This window comes from Gymnoscopelus braueri (genome assembly GCF_963280865.1).
Source record: "Gymnoscopelus braueri genome assembly, chromosome: 8".
NCBI lineage: Eukaryota > Metazoa > Chordata > Actinopteri > Myctophiformes > Myctophidae > Gymnoscopelus > Gymnoscopelus braueri.
The window spans coordinates 1,282,693-1,301,669 of record NC_137609.1 but is presented as its reverse complement, the minus strand read 5'-3'; the positions used below and the strand labels follow the sequence as shown (position 1 = coordinate 1,301,669).

General features: G+C 41.0%; 2 protein-coding genes across 3 annotated transcripts in view; both read left to right on the top strand.

The window, feature by feature from the left end:
* The window catches only part of LOC308089674 (parvalbumin beta-like), a 238,267-nt gene that overhangs the window by 66,791 nt on the left and 152,499 nt on the right, over positions 1 to 18,977 (top strand). The window lies entirely within an intron of this gene.
* The window catches only part of klhl13 (kelch-like family member 13), a 111,541-nt gene continuing 92,852 nt past the window's right edge, over positions 289 to 18,977 (top strand). Inside the window, exons 1-2 of one of the 2 annotated variants that reach the window (XM_080435419.1) lie at positions 289 to 408; positions 4,834 to 4,911. In XM_080435419.1, the coding sequence (XP_080291545.1) occupies positions 4,853 to 4,911 (59 nt within the window). In that variant the 5' untranslated portion in view covers positions 289 to 408; positions 4,834 to 4,852. Of the gene's footprint in view, positions 409 to 4,833; positions 4,912 to 14,335; positions 14,695 to 18,977 lie in introns of those variants that run through there. The other variant, XM_080435421.1, reaches the window with a different exon arrangement.

Sequence of the window (18,977 nt, the reverse complement as noted above, 5' to 3'; positions counted from 1 at the left end):
AGTCAAGTTGAGTCGACAGCAGTGATTGACAGCAACACAGCAGCCCTGTCAGTCAGTGAGTCAACAGAAGTGATTGACAGCAACACAGCAGCCCTGTCAGTCAAGTTGAGTCAACTGAACTTCAACAAGCACTTTATTTTAGTAACGGAAGTTTTGAGCACAGCGACACGGTTTGATTGACACACGCGCTCCGCCACTAGCAAGTTCGCATGTTCCGGTGGGTCCCAGCAAACCGCCACGCCATTGGCTTAGACCCCGAGCGGAGGGGCGGGGCCACGGTAGGCATAAGTGGATTTGAGCGAGAGAGAGAGAGAGAGAGAGAGAGAGAGAGGTGGGGGGGTTTGTTTGGGAAGGAATAAAGCGAGGAGGAGGGGCTGGTTTATCGATTTTTTATTCGATAACTTGAAGGTATGGATTCATGGCTTTATATTTATTGTGTTGTTCTCGCGTTAGAAAGCGCGCGGAGCGCGAGCGGCGTCCGTTTTTACAACAACAAGTGAAAATGCGTCGCGAGCTTCATGTCACAGTCATGTGTTGTCGGGGGCTAAAACACACTGGGGGAGCCGTCTGCGCCTTTTCCTCGTACACATCCGGTTTGGAACGGATACGGAATTAAGCCTGCGTGCTTATTTGTGTGTGCGGGGAAATAACTGGATACAGTCAGGCGGGCTCTAGACCGGATGTGACCGTGGAGAGTGCAAATAGGAACGGCTGATTCGGGAGCCGTTTGCGCGTTCTTGACGTGCACAACCGGTCTGAAGCGGATACGGAAATAAGCCTGACTTGTCCTTTTGTGTGTGCGGGGAAATAACCGGATACAGTAAGGCGGGCTGTAGCCCGGATGTGGCCGCCGAGGGGGTAAATAGCAACCCAGGCTTTCCTCGGGTACTGAGACTGTAGGGAAAGGTTTTAGTGGAAGGATTTATATTTATATAAAGAAGTATAAATAAAAACACTACGTTAGTGTCAACGGCAGGCAGCGCGAGCTTTAAGTCGCTTCGGTGGCAAAATGACGTGTTTTGGCCGGGTCGAGTGTAACTTGTGAAAGAAAAGTGTCGCTGAAAGCAGAGTGACGTTCAGAGAAGTGTTGTTTAGGTGTGAGAACTCACTTAGCTGTTAGCTATAGCAACATGCTAGCCTTTCCCTTCATTGTTGTTGTTATTACCTGTTCTAATGTTATAATAATTGACCCAATGTTGCTGGTTAACCTTGTTAACTCTGAGACAGAAGGTAACAGATGTAACGTTCATTTGGTTACATCTGTTACCTTATCTCTCTCTCTCTCTCTGAGTTACAAATACATGAACCAAAATGAGTATAAATAAACCTAACAGTGCAACAAATGTAACCAAAATGAGTTTTAATAAATGTAACCAAATCAGAGTTTTAACAAATGTAACCAAGTAACTCAATGAGTGTGTAAATAAACCTAGAGTGCAACAAATGTAACCATAAAAGAGAGTTTTAACATTCGGTTACATTTGCTAAAACTTTAATTTGGTTACGTTTGTTAAAACTCTCATTTTTGGTTACATTTGTTGCACTCTAGGTTTATTTACACACTCATTGTGTTACTCTGTCATTTGGTTACATTTGTTAAAACTCATATGGTTGTAACCAAATGACAGAGTAACAACATTTGTGTGTAAATAAACCTAGAGTGCAACAAATGTAACCAAAAATGAGAGTTTTAACTATTGTAACCACATGACAGAGTAACAAAATGAGTGTAACTATTGTAGCCAGACTGTAACATTAACTGGACAGTAACACATGTAACCAAATGGACCTGTTGTTACATTCTTAGATGGTTACTAATGGATAAAGTCCAGCTTGAATTGGTGCCTCTGACTGTCACACAAATTCCATGATATATAATAATATTATTTCTGATGTCAGACTTCTGAAAGTATGGCAAGAGAGACACTAACATTTAATTCCATGTGAACACGTGCAGCTCAGATTGATGTCATGATTATATTTAGGTCTAGTCTGTAGAGGTTTGGAGCAGATGAGTTCATATGCTGATGCTGTCCTCCGAAAGTCATTGCTGGGATAAAAAAAAGTCGACACCAATTCAGTGCATCTTTAAATGGGACTTGGTTAAATTGAAGGAGAGGTGGCCAATGGATACAATTGTTAAAAACTCCCAAATATGATCGAAAAAGTGGTATATCTTATAGTAATATAGGATTTGAAATGTACTGATTTCTCTCAGATAGAGAAGTGGCTGTTTTGGTAAATTCTATATACGGTATATATTATTTTGTGTAGTGGATCTTGATGTTGAATTTATGTTTGTTAGAGCATGTTATTTTATCATATTTCAGAATTTAAAGCCCAATCTTAGTGTTAGACCTAAATGTTGGTTAACACTAACGAGGCACCGAGCGAGCCACCTGAACTTTAGATGCTATTATTCAAATAGATAAGTGTAGGCTACAAATTGTCCAATTTGATATCTTACTGGTATGACAATTTTTCTACTCTCCATCCTTTAACTTGTGTTATGCAGTATTGTTGAATTGTGTGCTTAAAGGAATAGTATGTAATTTTGCTCTGTGTTTACATTTGTGGTGGTGTTTACCTGCAGAGACACATTGCCCTCTTGCTGTATTTTGGTGTTTTCACCGGTTTTGGTTTGCCCAAAAACACCCTTGTCTACCAAAACAAACAGTGAAATCACCAAAATGAAGAGGTAAACACCACCACCACACTACTCCAGTAGCTGATACCTGCTGCTATAGAGGGAAATGATGGGTAAATAACATGTGTATTTTTTGTTTTGTTTTGAAAAATTAGGGCAAAGTTATTTAAAGTTGTACAATGCAGAATCACAAATAACGATTTTTAGCAACCTCTGCTGGTCACTACCGTCACTGCATACAATTTCCGTAGTCCTCGATTACCCAGAATTCCATTCGTTTTCACCGGAAGCCGGAAGCGTTTCAAAAAGCGATCTTTTAATTGTTTTATACTATCTACGGATCGTTTCTCTTAGCCAGTGGAGCATTAGTTACCATGAGCTGTGCTTTCTTTTTCGATCTTCCAATCCTACATTCTCTTAAAATCAGCGTGAGGTTCCTTTTTGTTATTAGCGCGGTAGTTCCTGGCCAAACAGGAAACCGTTGCGGTAGTTCCTGGCCGACGTCATGACGTTGGCCAGGAACGTCATTTTCCCGGGAAAGTCCCCCCCGTCCACGTTCAATAGAAAATATATAAATAAAAGGCTTCCGGGGGTGAAATTCATGGAGTGGGTGTTGTGAAACTTTTGCCACTCACAAAAGATATACAATTTAACTTTAGTTTTGTTGAAAACGTTACCTAGTATTACTTTAAGTTTGAATGAAAACAGGACCATGTCAACATATTTGATATTGACCACTTCAACCTTGTACCATCTATGTGGTAGCGTCACAAACTCCTGAACGGTGTGATATTTAGTGTTATGACTTTGTAGTGTAATTTGAACATTCTTACAGCTCCATCGAAATTAGGCATTGTAGCCACTTAAGCCCTTATATACTATTAGCTAACATAGCTGATTGTGGCACGTTGTGAGTGACACGTTGTGAGGGTAACCGGAATTTTCGCCTCAAATCACGCTAGCCCCATATTTTTTGAGCCAACCGCTCGCCCCCAGTGGCGGACCACTCGCCCCACTTGTTGAGAAGAACCCTAAACATTAAGTTAGGAAGTAGTTAGACAACTGGTTACACTGTTGAATCTGCTGTTGAATTGGCGGTGGGTACACTTGAGTTATAGGTACACTGTCGCGTCGGGTCGCAAGTTGTAGGGAAGCGTCGAACCGTCGGATAGCAGCAGGCTTGTTGTTGAAAAATGCATCAAACCATAGGCAATTATTTTTTGCTACAGTAGCCGTCTGTGGATGTCGGCTCTCAGGTGCATTCAGCACTTTTTTTTTCCCACCTTCCAACCGACTGATCTCCCGACGTCATTCGACCGCCAGTCTGTAGTAATCTGCAGTAGTCTGTTTGGTGGAGAGCTACCCAGTGTTGATTTTGACCCTAACCCTTGATGGCGTCGTAATGCCTGATTTTACACTTGGTTGCATGCTGAAAATAGCCGATCTACAAGCTCACAACGCATCGCAGCGCAACATGTTGTGCTTGTAGATCTGCTATTTTCAGAGCGCAACACCCGAGTGCAACCAAACATAAAATGACTTGTCTTTTAGTTCTACTGGATCTCTTCTCCACTAGTTCCTCCCTAACACAATAGTCTAGTTTTTATTTGCTGACGAAATTGTCAGTATAGTCTTTGTTTTAGTCATCATAGCTTAGTTTATTTAGTTTTCGTCAGTCGACCAACATTTTTCGTCATAGTTTTAGTCGACAAAATCAACACTAATAATAATAATGGATTTTATTTATAACGCACTTTACATTTGCAAGAAATCTCAAAGTGCTACAGAAGGCAATTGCATTCAAACAGAAACATCACACCAATAAAATAAAACAACTAAGAAACTGAAACAAAACAATTAAAACATAGGGGCATAATGCCTAGAGGTAAAACCAGCAAAAAAAAAATGCTTTGCTAAAAATTTTGTTTAGTCTTCTCTTAAAGCAGTCGACCGACTGTGGTGCTCTCAGGTGGACAGGGAGGGCGTTCCACAGTTCGGGGGCGACCGAGCAGAAAGCCCGGTCGCCCATGGTGCGTAGCTTGGCCTTGTGGGTGTTGAGGAGGTTGGTGTTTGAAGAGCGGAGGTTGCGGGTCGAGGGTTGTAGGGAGACTGTGACACTGCTATGAATACTTTTTTGTTTCTGTGTGAAACGCGCATTAAGTCCATATTCCTCTTGTGTTTTCCAGGTGTGGCTTTGGAGAGGGCATGGAGCACCCTATACACAGAGGGGGGGAGACCATGATGCCAAACGGACTACATGAAAGGTACTGTACCGTTACGACTGTGTAATTAATCATGTGTGATCGGTAACCAGAACGCTCGGCCCAAACTTTACAGAGGTTAAGTTTAGGAATAAGGTTAGGTTTAGGCATAGTTTTACTGAGGTTACGTTTAGGAATACCTGGTGGCGACCGTTCCGAGGCCGCCGGATTTGACCCGGGCGAGCGTGTATTGGAGCGAGCGTTCTTGTGTTCTGTTTCTGTTTGTAGCCAATACCAAGAATCACAGAATTTGTTGGTACTGTAAACCTTTCATTTCATTTCATTTGCTTCATAACGCCCATTGACCGGAAATGGGCTAATGTCTATAGATTATATCTCAATCAGAGGTCGTGCTCGTATTCTAAACTGCCCTGCACGATTTCCGTAATAATTACAGTTTACCGGACATTGGTATAATAAAAAAAACTCAGTTCCATAATCCACTTTCAATGCACGAACAACAAGCAAGGGCATAAATATAGCCTGACTCCAGCTAGAACATTACATTTTGGGGTTGAAAAGTGTTTGAACATAACCGAGTAGTAAAACAATTTAATGCAGTCTAACGGCTTCATCTTGCACACAAGTGGATTAATTGGCTTTTCAGTACAGTCGGGCATTTTGTGAGCGTGGCTGGCTGCACGCATTATGATTTCTCATCATCTCTTTCAGAGTGACGGAGCGATCAAAGGGCTCTGCACAGAAATAGGCACTTCAGAATAATCCCTCATAATGTTGATTGGCTCAGCTGGCCGGCAATAAATGGAAAAATCGTCGGTTACTCACAGGTCATCATGGCATAATGTTCTGTGGTGAGTCTGTGTGGTTAGAGCCATGCAGCTTTGGGACAGTTGTTTAACCCATTCAAACCAGGAACCACTTAAACCATTATTTCATACTTTGGCTATTCAAAAATAGCAGATCTGCAAGCTCATAGTGCGCCATTGAGTGCCGCGCTAAAAGCTTGTAGATCTGCTATTTTTTGCAAATCTTTGAATATATATATTTTTTTAATGCGAAGTAGAGGAAATTTTTAACTCAAATCTTTGCTTCTGGAACAAAAATATTTTTAGATGGGGTCGGCGGCCAAATTCATGTGATTTTGGGGGTCCTTGACATTGAGAACCACTGATATTATAGCAACATAATTATACATAATAAAAAAAAAAATGTTTGTAGAAACCCACAGAAGCAAAGATTTGAGTTAGAAATTGTAAACATGCTTTAAAAAACATATATATTCAAAGATTTGCACACATTTTCACGATTCCTCAACAAACAAAAAATAGCAGATCTACAAGCTCGTAGCGCGGCACTCGGTGCCGTGCTATGAGCTTGTATATCTGCTATTTTTGAATAGCCCAAAGTATAGAATAATGATTATAGCTAAAAATCTAAAATGACACAGTATGCGTTCCCAGATTGAATGGATTCAAACTATTGTGTAGAGATCTTGTACATTCTCCTCATCATATAGCGTTTCAGTTCAAGTGGTAAGGTTTTTACGGGAAGGGACAGTCTGTTCCATGTACATCATGTGTAACCGTTGTAGCTTTATCTCTGCGTTGTGTTGAATAAATTATTAGGCAGGACCTAGGAATTTCTTTGAAGACAATCTCCATTTATTCTGACACAGGTTAGTTTGACTTTAGTCCCTTGACCCACCTCGTTTCAAATACAAAGGGAAGAGGTGGAGGTGTGGTAGGACATTTATACGGGGGACAGAAGGAGGGGACTGTGCTGTGACCACTATTGCACTATATATTATTATATACGCGAACCATGGAGAATAAAGTCAGGTAGAAGCACCAATTAACAACACGTTTTGTGCAATTATTTACTAACCGAACATAATTGATCAATCACACACTGTTACACATGTATTACATCTTTGTGATTCGCCTCCTGTATCAGTGTTGATTTTGTCGACTAAAACTATGACGAAAAATGTTCGCCGACTAACCTTTTTCACTGAAGAAAACTAAATCAAATCAATAAAAACTAAGCTATGATGACTTAAACTATGACAACTATCGACAATTTTGTCAACAAATAAAAACTAGACTAAAATGTTAGTGAGGGTCTAGTGGAGACGAGATACAGTAGAACTAAATGACAAGTCATTTTATGTTTTGTTTGGGTTCCGGTGTTGAAAATGGCAGATCTACAAGCTCACAACACGTCGCGCTGTGATGCATTGTGAGTAGATCGGCTATTTTCCTGCAACCAAGTGTAAAATCAGCCATTACGACGCCATCAAGGCACCGCCACAATACATTTTAGTCGACTAAATCAACTGTAGATTTAGTCGACTAAATCAACTGTAGATTTAGTCGACTATAATCTTATGATATTTAGTTGACTAAAACTAGATTAACAGTAAAACTAAATGGAATTTGATTCAAAAGACTATAGACTAAAACTGAATCAAAAATTGTTGTCAAAATCAACACTATCCTGTATGCGATCTTACATTGACGCTAGTAAATGGACAGCTGTTGTGAAGTCTCTTTTAGTTACCTGTGTTGGATGTTTTGTCTACACACGTAGGGGGGGGGTCCGTGGACAAATACATATCATTTTGGGTGGTCCTTGATATGAAAAAAGTTTGAGAACCACTGATATTATAGCAACATAAGTTTAAAAACAAACAAAAGTGTAAACATTTTGAAGACATTAGTAGAATCTTAAAGAAGTTAAAAATGATCGCTTTAAAAAAACAAAATCTAAAATAACAGATCTACAAGCTTGCAGCGCGGCACTCAGTGCCACACTACGAGCTTGTAGTTCTATTTTTAGTTCTATTTTTTTAATAGCCTAAAGTATAAAATAATGGCTATACTGTAGCTAAAAATCTAAAATGACACAGCTATGCGTTCCCGGATTGACTGGGTTAATCTAGCTTTGGAGTAAAGCTTTACTTTTATCTCGTGAGCTGGTTCTTTTTAAAGCCTTTTTGGCCATTTTGTCCATGATTGCTCGTTAGCGTGGCTACGTTTAAGGGATTTGGTCTTGGGTTAGTGGTTCATGGTTTTAATTGAGTTCCTCTATTGATATATAATGAACACTTTAAAGGCAGTGGTTCTCAAACTTTTAATTTCAAGGACCCTCAGTTTGGTATGCAGATTAGGCCACAGACCCCCATAACTCTGAGAGTGTACAAATGGAACCAAATGAACATTACTTTGACCTATCTGTATTAGGGCTGGGTATTGCCTACAACCTCACAATGCAATAAGTATCGCGATACAGGTTGATTTTGAATAATGACCATGATGTCCTACTGAATTTACTACAAGAGTTCTTCTTTATTATTCTCTAGAACAGCAAACACTTAACCCTTCAGAGAAGTTCAGACCCCCCGGAGATCTTAGAATTAAAAGAAAATTCTGTCCTAACTCAACTGTAGAATTTTGTTGCTGGCGTGAGGGATCCGGGTTCGATTCCCGGGTCGGACATAAAAGTAGTGGATTTCAGCTTTGTCCACTTAACTGACTGACTGACATCATCTTCCTCATCCCAAGTGGAACATAACCAATGTTGCCATGTCCACTTATTATAAGTGACTTTGGGCTTGTTTTTCTGTGAAGTCGCCTGCAAATATTGGTGGTTGCAGTTTTTTGTTTCTAAATGTAGTTGCTTATTTGGGCTTGGTTCCTAATGTTGTTTAAACCAGTGGTTCTCAAACATTTTCATGTCAAGGACATGAAAAATGTATATGTATTTGTCCACGGACCCCCTCAACTGCAAATATTTTGTGCCACGGACCCCCTATACAAGATGTGTGTATTATGTGTCAAAAACATTAAAACATTTATTTCAAGATTTTGTTGAAAATAGCTGATCTACAGGCTCGTAGATCAGCTAGATCAGCATGCTTTCTCTTGCAACACTGGACATCAGTCTTCAACGATGTGCCTCCATCGCGACCTGTCCTGTGCTGCATGCGATGCGATGCTGAACCACTTAATTATTTCACTTTAAAACACTTCTGGGGTCATTTTAATGTCTACTCTGGCTTTTGTGTGCAACCCAGACAGTTTGTTTAAGTAGGCAGGAGAGACTTCTTGTCTGTATCAGCCGATCTCCGTTACAATGCACTAGACCCCTGGGAGATGGATTGCTGAAGTGGAGAGCGCCACACCTACCATCAGCTCTCAGTTCTTTACTTACCACGATGACTTTCTGCACCCAAGCCGTGCTACTCATACGCTGAGTTGGCGGTGCCCGGGATCGAACCCATGACCAGGCGAGAGCTCTACCGACTGAGCTACCCAGACACTGAGTGGCAGTGGTTTAGGATGCGTGCAAAAGCCAGAGTAGATGTTAAAATTACCCTAAACGTGTTTTTAAAAGTGAAATACCCCTTTAAGACCTGTTTTATACTTAGGATATTAAGAAATAGCAGATCCTCAAGCTCACCAATGCGTGAATTTGTAGATCAAAATATTGTACAGTTGAATAGCTTTTTTTCAATGTATCAGTTTGTCAGAAGGGAATTTCCAGGCATTGTCTACATAATGTATACCAGCGCCTTGTCATTGTAAATGTAACTTCTTAAAAACGGTCTTTAATCAAATGAACTGCGTTATCACAGCTTAACGAGCCCGTTGGATAATCAGCAGTAACCATGGTAACATGACTGTTCTCTTGTCAGTTGGAAGGTGTATAACAATATTTTAACCCATTAAGACCTGACGTTGATTCTACAAACGGTTTTCTGAAAAACTTATGTTGCTATAATATCAAGTGGTGCTCAAACTTTTTCATGTCGATGACCGCCCAAAATGATATGTATTTGGCCGCAGACCCCCATCTCAAAATATTTAGTTCCAGGGACCCCCCAGAAAAAAAAAAAATATTCATAGATCCGCATTCAATGAAAATAGCGGATTTACACGCTATTGTATATCTGCCATAAAAAATAAAAACATGACACTCACTCACTCACTCACTCACTTATATATATATATATATATATATATATATATATATATATATATATATATATATATATATATATATATATATATATATATATATATATATATATATATATATATATATATATATATATATATATATATATGCTATATAAATACAGATGCACAGATGCGTTCCCGGTTTTAATGTGTTAATGAGGGAGTCTGCATGTGTGAATGTCATTGTGACGGTGTCAGCCTGCTCCCCTTAACGAGCTTCTCTAGACACATTTTGTGAGGACGGGCGTCTTGAAACCGTAAGCTCCAGTATATAGATGTCACATTTGGACAAATCTCTTCATGTCATTGTTTCGGGGAGCATCGCTTCCTGTTATTGATGTAGAAAATGTATGTTTTGCCGGCTGTCGAGCACACAAACCTCCAGTATGTCCAAACAAAGAACCTGTGTTCCAATCATTATGTAGTCAGTAGTCACAAGCTGTTGTGTATATATATTCTTTTATGTAGTTGTTATGCCAATTAATTCCTCCCCAAACACATTTTTTTGTGTGTTGTTGTCACTGCTGTTGTAATCTACTGACTCACCTGCCAGTGAGGAGCCCCCACTCTTGAGAGTGTAACCATTTTACACTCTCAAGAGTTAAAGATCTATAAGGGTCCATTTGGACTATAACCTTAAATACTAGATTTAGGGTTTTGGCTTGATGTTACAACATCACAGGGATTTTGGGGTCGACTTCTAAATCCATTTAGAATGGAAGCTGAAAGGAATTAATATTCTACATTGTTTTGTGGGTCAGAAACAAGGAAACGGTTGATGTGAATACATTTTGTCACTACAGGTTCAACATGGCCTGTGTGATGTAGTATTAAGGTAGTGTTTTAAACTTTAACCATATTTTATACTTCCATCGCACAGAGAAAATAGCTGATCTATACGGTATGGTCACAATGTGTCACATGATCACAACAATGCATGGAGATCTTGTGGGCTATTTATGCTGGGGTTTCTTTTTAATTATTTCAAAATGTTCGCATATAAAGACTGTAATGGATAAAATAGAATGCCAACCTGTTCTTCTATCATTTCTGTACTATCTGACTTACTCACAGCAGGGGTCTTTAGTCAACCACTCAATCTAACAGCTGAGCTGACTGGTCATTGCTATTTGTATTTGTGCACCTATGCTTGTGTCGCTCTTATCTTTAGTACATACCTTATATGACTATTTAGGATAGCATCTTTGGTAAATGGTCTACTATAAGAACTGTGTAAGATGGGTGTTTGAGAGGCTTGTGCCCCGAGGGGCGGTTGGTCAGGCCAGGAGGCCTGGCTCTACGGATCTGTGTATGCTGTTTGCTCTGCTGAAATCTTCAGAATAAACGATCTAAAACTTCACCTGAATGGAATATAATATTTCTATTACATTTGGCGTTGTCGAGGCAGGATCAATATTTCATCATCATACTAATTATGATTATGGATACTTGATCAAAAGAACTTAAGGGTGAAGGACTTTTTGGGAAAAAGATTTTCTCAAAGCAGATCCGGACCAGATCCAGACGATGGAGGACAAAGAGGAGACCGCCACAGAAGCAAGCTATGCAGAATCAACTTCTGATGATCTTCTTCAACAAGGTCTACACAATTGGAACCTCGCAGACCGATCTACTCTGTCTGTGATGACAACAAGGAAACCACAAGCTTCAAATGACAGAGGGAAGTAGCAGAGCTTCAGCCATGAGAGCAGCACCATCAATGTTGCCACTGTCACCATGCAGCAGCGGAGGTGACGAAATCAACACCATGTCAAACACCAAGGGACTTTGCCACAGTAGGAGACCAAGCCACAGAGATACTGTACATGCCGCACGTGAGAGCCACTGAACACTGGGACCCACCAGCCCAGTGGAGATCACTGCCACAGAGATACATGCTGCACGTGAGAGCCACTGAACACTGGGACCCACCAGCCCAGTGGAGATCACTGTCAGAAATGTAAACCAAATGGACCCGTATGCCAAGTGAAGATGGAGGAAAGAGCCATGAAGACTGGAAAACTATATTCGATAACTAATGTGAACATATTTGTTCTTACTGCCTAATCTCTGGCATGTCAACGTCTAGAAGGGTGAGATTTGTATTCCATGTAGCGAAAATGCCCGAGTGATGAAAATTCCATTTGGTAGCAAATTCCACGTGATGATAATGGAGCCCTCAGCCGTGAGAAACAGAGATTTAACATACAAACAGATAAAGATTTGACATTATGAGTGAGAAGCTCTCAAAGCTTTCAAACCTAAAACAAGCAGATTTATTATTCTGTAAAATGTTTCATGTGATATGTTTGATATCTATCTGTATTAATTAATATAGGAGTCTTAGATAAAAGCTGACATCTAAAAAAAATTGTCAACTGGGCATTGGCCACTAATGTGGAAATATTTGTTTTGACTGCATAATCTCTGGACTTTTAACGTTTAGAAGGGAGAGAAGTATTGATAGGCGTATCCACCCAAAACAATTAGCTGGCGTGCTAAGGGCCCTTTGCCTTGAAAAACAGAGATTTAACGTCCAACCAGATAAAAGATTTCACATATACTAAATTCTAGAAAGATGAGAGAAGAACTCTCAAACCCAAACAAGCAGAAATACTATTCTGTAAGATAACTGTATCAACATGTAGGTAGTAAAATGTCTATTGATTTGTCATTCTATAAATCTCCTGTCGTATGTACATGAATACGATTATTCATGTACAAAAACAAAAAACTCTGGAATGTAATGGATAAAATAGAATGCCAACCTGTTCTTCTATCATTTCTGTACTATCTGACTTACTCACAGCAGGGGTCTTTAGTCAACCACTCTTCACATGAATGTTCTAATTCTAATTCAGCTACAGCTGTCAATCTAACAGCTGAGCTGACTGGTCATTGCTATTTGTATTTGTGCACCTATGCTTGTGTCGCTCTTATCTTTAGTACATACCTTATATGACTATTTAGGATAGCATCTTTGGTAAATGGTCTACTATAAGAACTGTGTAAGATGGGTGTTTGAGAGGCTTGTGCCCCGAGGGGCGGTTGGTCAGGCCAGGAGGCCTGGCTCTACGGATCTGTGTATGCTGTTTGCTCTGCTGAAATCTTCCGAATAAATGATCTAAAACTTCACCTGAATGGAATATAATATTTCTATTACAAGACATGCCCCAAAATAGGTTATGGCCTGGTTAAAAGTGGTTAAATCATGTTTTGTGTACATTAATGGGTAAGGCACCGGTGAAAACAGGGCCCTTAACTCATTCAGTGCCAAACTTATTTCTGGCTTTATCATCCCTGTGCCAAGGCCAAAAATACATTGTAAAAAAAAAGTGCTCAGGAGCCGAGATACAGCCTTTTTCAGTAAGAAGTTAAACAAGAAGTGAATGGAGCAGCAAATCTTCAAATCATGATATCTTGGGTTCTGATTTTTTTTTTTCTTCAAAAAAGTAAAAATAACGTCAATGGCACTGAATAGGTTAACCCTAAACTTCTTTGCCATTTATATATGCCTAACTATTTGATTTTTTTTTCTTCTAAATAATAAAACATGGCAAAGAAGTTTGGGGATAAAGGGTAAGGCACGGGCCAAAATAGGGCCCTAATGCTAAAATCGCAAAAAAGTCCATTCAATTCATTGACATAGCATACAAAAATAACACAATAATACTTGTCATCAACAAATACAAACACTATATGACCATAATGAGAAGAAAAAAACTGCTGCAGTGAATTACACCTCCTTTCGATGGGAATTAATGAACATTTATCTCCCCTTGTGGTCTCCTCCTGATGTATGTTTATTCAGGGCCAGTTTTGAGAATAAACGAGTGACATCCTCTAATGGATGGATGGTGTCAGGACGTTCCACACTTTGGTGACAATGTTGTATGATGAAGTATAACGTAAGGGCGGCTTAAGTGATTAATCAGACTAATTGATTTAGTTGATTATAATAAACAGAAATTGGTGTTGAATTGATTGATATATATCAATCAACACATTATACATCACTAAGAAGAGGATGGACAGTTGTAGCCCCCTTGGACTGTAATGACCACTCCTTGCAACAAGGTGGGACTGTTGCCGAGCTATAAAACCCTGGACTAGCGTGACAGTCAGGGAAAATGAGGAGGAGGGCCTCCCCCCTCCCTCCCTCCTTCCTTCCCTCCCTCCCTCCCTCTCATCCACCCGACAGGACCTGACGGTGCTGGCGGGGCGGGGCTCACACAGCGGCTGGCAGAGAGAGAGAGTCACACAGCGGCTGGCAGAGAGCGAGAGTCACACAGCGGCAGATAGATCCGTGGATTCATTGGGCTTGTGGGTTCTGCCTGTGTAGCACCTCCTGTGTCTCTCTTCACTAGCAGCCCTGCTGTGCTGTACTGCTGTGTGTGTGTGTGTGTGTGTGTGTGTGTGTGAGCTGCTGTATCTCTCCTCTCTCTTTAAACGGCCTGCCTTGCCTCTGCTGCTGCCTCTCTCCCACCACCACCTCCTCCTCCTCCCCACCCCGCTGTAACACGGAGCGGGTGAGAGTGGGATGGAAGAAGGAAGGCTGCTCTCTCCTCTCCTCGGAAGCCTTTTCATGGAAATGCTCTTCTCCTCCTCTGCTGCCTCTGCTGCTGCTGCTGCCGGTACCGCTGCCTACGCCGCTGCTGTGGCAGCGCTCTGGTGACAGTGTCGCCACCACCACCGCGACGACAAACATGCCGTTGAAATGGAAGAGCGGTTCGCCCGTTAGCTGGAAATTCCCCGTGCCCGTGCTCAAGACGTCCAGGTCCTCGCCTCTCTCTCCCGCCTATATGTGAGTAAGCAGAGTGGAACGAGAGAGATAGAGAACGGCAGGGTTCTCTCTCGTCTCAAAAGCTGCATCCACGCAGAATGTTCTATTTTTATTACATTTATCATTTCATTGTGGATACGCAGCTAACTCGGGGCTACTCTCTACGTGTTCCCGTCCTGGGATCAGGGCTGGATGTTGATGATTGAGTGCCGTGGGCTTCACTGGCGTGTCGAGATGCAGTCGATCTAAATGCTGCGTTGGTGGGACGGACGTGCGTTATCCCATTCAAACCGGGAACGCATCTTTGTAATTTTTTAGACGTCTTTGGCTATTCAAAAACGGCAGATATACAAGAGCTTGTAGATCTGCTATTTTTTTTTTGTTGAAAAATCGTATATATTCTTTGAATAATATATATTTTTAAGCGAACATTTGTCAAATATTTTGTTCCAGGCCCCCCCCCCCCCCCCATAGGCAAAGATTTGAGTTACAAATGTTTGCTTTAAAAATATAGCGCGGCACCAAGCTTGTATATCTGCTGAATTGCCAAAGAAAAAAAAAGAAATGGCAGAGACACGTTAACGGATTGAATGGGTTATAATGGTCTATAGTAGCTATAGACGGGTTGCAGTGCTGCTGCCTGGGGGCAGGCAGGGTAAGCGAGGCTGGCTGGTTGTTTTTTTGACCATTAACGTTGGCCGTACAGTCACTAGCCAGTGCCACGTCCACCACGACCACGACCCCTTGCACCCCCCCCTTGTGGCAGTGTTTATTTGGGCACCACAGTAGGGCTTTAGGGAGGAGCCAGGCTTTTGTGCAGGTTATGTGGCGTGCCCTGGTTTTTAGAAGCTATTGTCATCTCCTGCTGTTTCTACAGGAGGGGGGGAGGGTAGAGAGATGGTTGGATGGATGGATGGTGCGCACAGGCTCTCTCTCTCTATATCTCTCTCTCATCCTCTCTCTCCCTTCTGGCCCTTTTTTTCATTCCGTTTCAGCGCTCCGGTATAATGGATGAGTGTCTTAGTGTGACATGTGTGTGTACACTGCACTGGTACACACACACAGGCCTGATCAGAGCCTATATATATATATATATATATATATATATGAGAGAGCCAGCGTTCTGCAAAGAGCGAATGCAGCAGGCTGTCAGAGCCAGGCTATAGCGTTAAAAACGGGCGGCGCGCTATACTGATGAATTTGCAAAGTAATGACATTTCTCAGTTCAGGTTAACATAAAGAGTTTTTTTTACCCCTTTTTTTTTTGATTAGATTTTTTATTATACATACAGACCTATAATCCTTAAAAGCAAAGATTTGCATCTGTCGAGGTTTAAGAAATTCTAAGGTGAGATATTCCTGCATACCAATGATGATGACACCGGAATAAAACCCACAGGGGGGGGGGGAGCAGCCCAATGTCGTTTTAATGCTCATCCTTTGAACCGTTGCTTCAAAATGAAAGGCGACTCCCAGAGTGTGATGTCGTCTTCTTCTTCTCGTGGTGAAAGCTGCAACTTGACAAAGCTCACTTTGATAATAAGGCCCTCCCTCCCCTTACCTTACTCAGCCCCTTAGCTTGACTTTCTTCTAAGAGTCGTTTAACCTTAAGGAAGCCCTTGACGGAAATGTTAAAGAATGTCGAAAACAAAGTGTCACGACGTGATGATTAGGGGCTTCTTTGACATTGACCGTGGGATTTTTTTTTTATTGGAGCAAACGGGATAATAAGATGAGTTTTTTTGTTGTAGAGCAGCCAGAAAAATCTAATGAAATCATCCAGTTCAGGCTGAATAATTTGTGACGCCTCCTGAAACCTAAACTCCCACATGAACCCAATGAACTGGATTTATGTTATTATGAACGATGGCGAGAGAACATGTTATGTTACACAGTAAAATAATAATAATAGTCATTTTCTATTGCCTCGTTTCCAATTGTAACTGAGATTGTACAAATGTAATCTCAAGACAGTTTCTGCTAACAGCATAATCTGTCTCCGCACCACTGCCTTAAACATGTAGTGTTGTCGTAAGTAGGAATATAAAAAACGGAAGAAGTGGACTAAGAAAAGGGAGGAGCCGAACCGAGTTCCTGTTTCTACTAGGGCTTTCACGACTAGTGATTTTTTACTAGTTGGCAAATTTGACCCACTGGTAGTCGACTAGTCTGTGTTATTATGTAATAATAAAGACGCTCTGGGGCACGGCATTTCGCAGCAGCTAGGTTGACAACAGATGTACACAAACAAACGCACGTGTGAGAACCTTACACTGCAACAACGAACGGCATTTCACAATTGCCACAATCCATTTTTGACGCTACAATAAGGAATGGAAACTGGACTCGCCAACTGACTATCTGCCGGGTCTCTTGTTAAACAAAGTACTCAATAAATCCAGCTGTTGGTCAATAACAAGGCTAGGTTACTCGCTAGCCTCGCTACACAAACACACCACCGTCTTTTTTGTCCACATCTTCAGTGAAATGCTTCCATACAAAATAACGTCGAGCGGCCTGTTGTTTAGCTGGGGCCGCCCTCACCTGCTGCTGTGTTCGCTACAATGTTATATTTTTTATACAACTAGATTCTGACAAGTCCCGGAAAAGTCGCTAACGCAATACTGGCCGCTTCCCACCGTGGTGAAGTTGGTTTCAGGTTGGATATTCACCCAGTTGGATAGTATCCAACTGGGTGAATATCCAACCTGAAACCAACTTCACCACGGTCTTCACATAGGTCTCCCTATGTGCGGCGGACGGATGTTGGGTAAACTAGGCAGTATGTGGGTGTTTGTAATTTTAAAAATAAAACTGTACAGGGGTGACTATTAGTTGAAATGAGCTTGCAACCTTGTAGGACTGCATTAAAAAAAAAAATCAACTAGTTGTAGTAGACTAGAGTCCCCTATGGAGCAACCACCCGGTCATCAAATTATTGGCTCAGGAATGTGACAAAAACAACAAAATATCCATGAATTCAAGTCTTCATAGTTCATGTGTAATTGATAGAAAATAAGTAATTTCTTGGCTGAACTACTTTAACCCATTCAAACCGGGAAAGCATCTGTGTAACCACGTTATCCATGTTGTATACTTTGGCTATTCAAAAATAGCAGATATACAATTTCGCTCTGAGCTTGTAGATCTGCTATTTTTGAAAAACCTCGAATATGTGTGCAAATACTTGAATAATTTTATGTTTTAAAGGGAACATTTTTGACTCAAATCTGTGCTTCTGTGGGGTCCCTATTACAAAATATGTTTAGATGTGTTGGAGGTCGGCGGCCAAATACATATCATTTTGGGGGTCCTTGACATGATAAAAGTTTGATATATAGCAACATACCCTTAATAAAAAAAAAGGATTTAGAAGACATTTGTAGAATCCCCAGAAGCAAAGATTTGAGTTAAAAATGAAGAGCATTTCCATGAAAAACTAAAGCAATATATATATATATATATAAGCTCATAGTATGAGCTTGTAGATCTGATATTTTTTTAAATGGCCAAAATAAATCAAAAACATGACACGGATACGTTCCTGGTCGGTCTTAATGGGTTAACCTAACACTGAGGAGGATTTTTTTTTACTGCGTTCATCACAGAGTACAAAGGGCGATTTTTATGTGTTGGCCCACAATAACATGTAAGAGTGTAGAGTGACTCCACCTTAACTCTGCCCTGTCTGGCTCTGTCCTCCTCCTCCCAAAAACCACGGAACTATTTTCAGACGGGCACATTGTCTGATGTGTCTTTTTAGGCAGGACGATATTGGGCCCCCGATTATAGGTTACACACACTACTGTGGTCAGGGGAACGACTCACTGTTTATGGGCCCTCTGGGAGTCTATACTACGCTTTGGGCTCCTTCTTTTTTTTTTGGTTGGGTCATTTTTAACTTTAGTTTGCACCGTGTGTGTGTGTGTGTGTGTGTGTGTGTGTGTGCGTCACCATAAAGTGTAAGTACAGGAAAGCAACGTTTTTTTTTAGTAGCTGCTCTTGTGTGTGCGTGTTTGCGATGTATGATAGAGCATTGGTTCTCAAAGTGGTGTCCGGTGACCCCCAGGGGGTCCTTGGGGGGTTTCCAGGGGGTCCCCGGCCAATTTAGTTAATATAGTGTCACAATCATTTGAAACCACTTATTTTTCACCATATTCTATACTCTGGCTGTTCAAAAATAGCAGATCTACAAGCTCATAGCACGTCACTTCGTGCCGTGCTATGAGCTTGTAGATCTGCCATTTTTTAAAAATCTTTAAAGTTAGTGCAAATCTTTGAGTATTGTTTTTAAAAAGCAAACA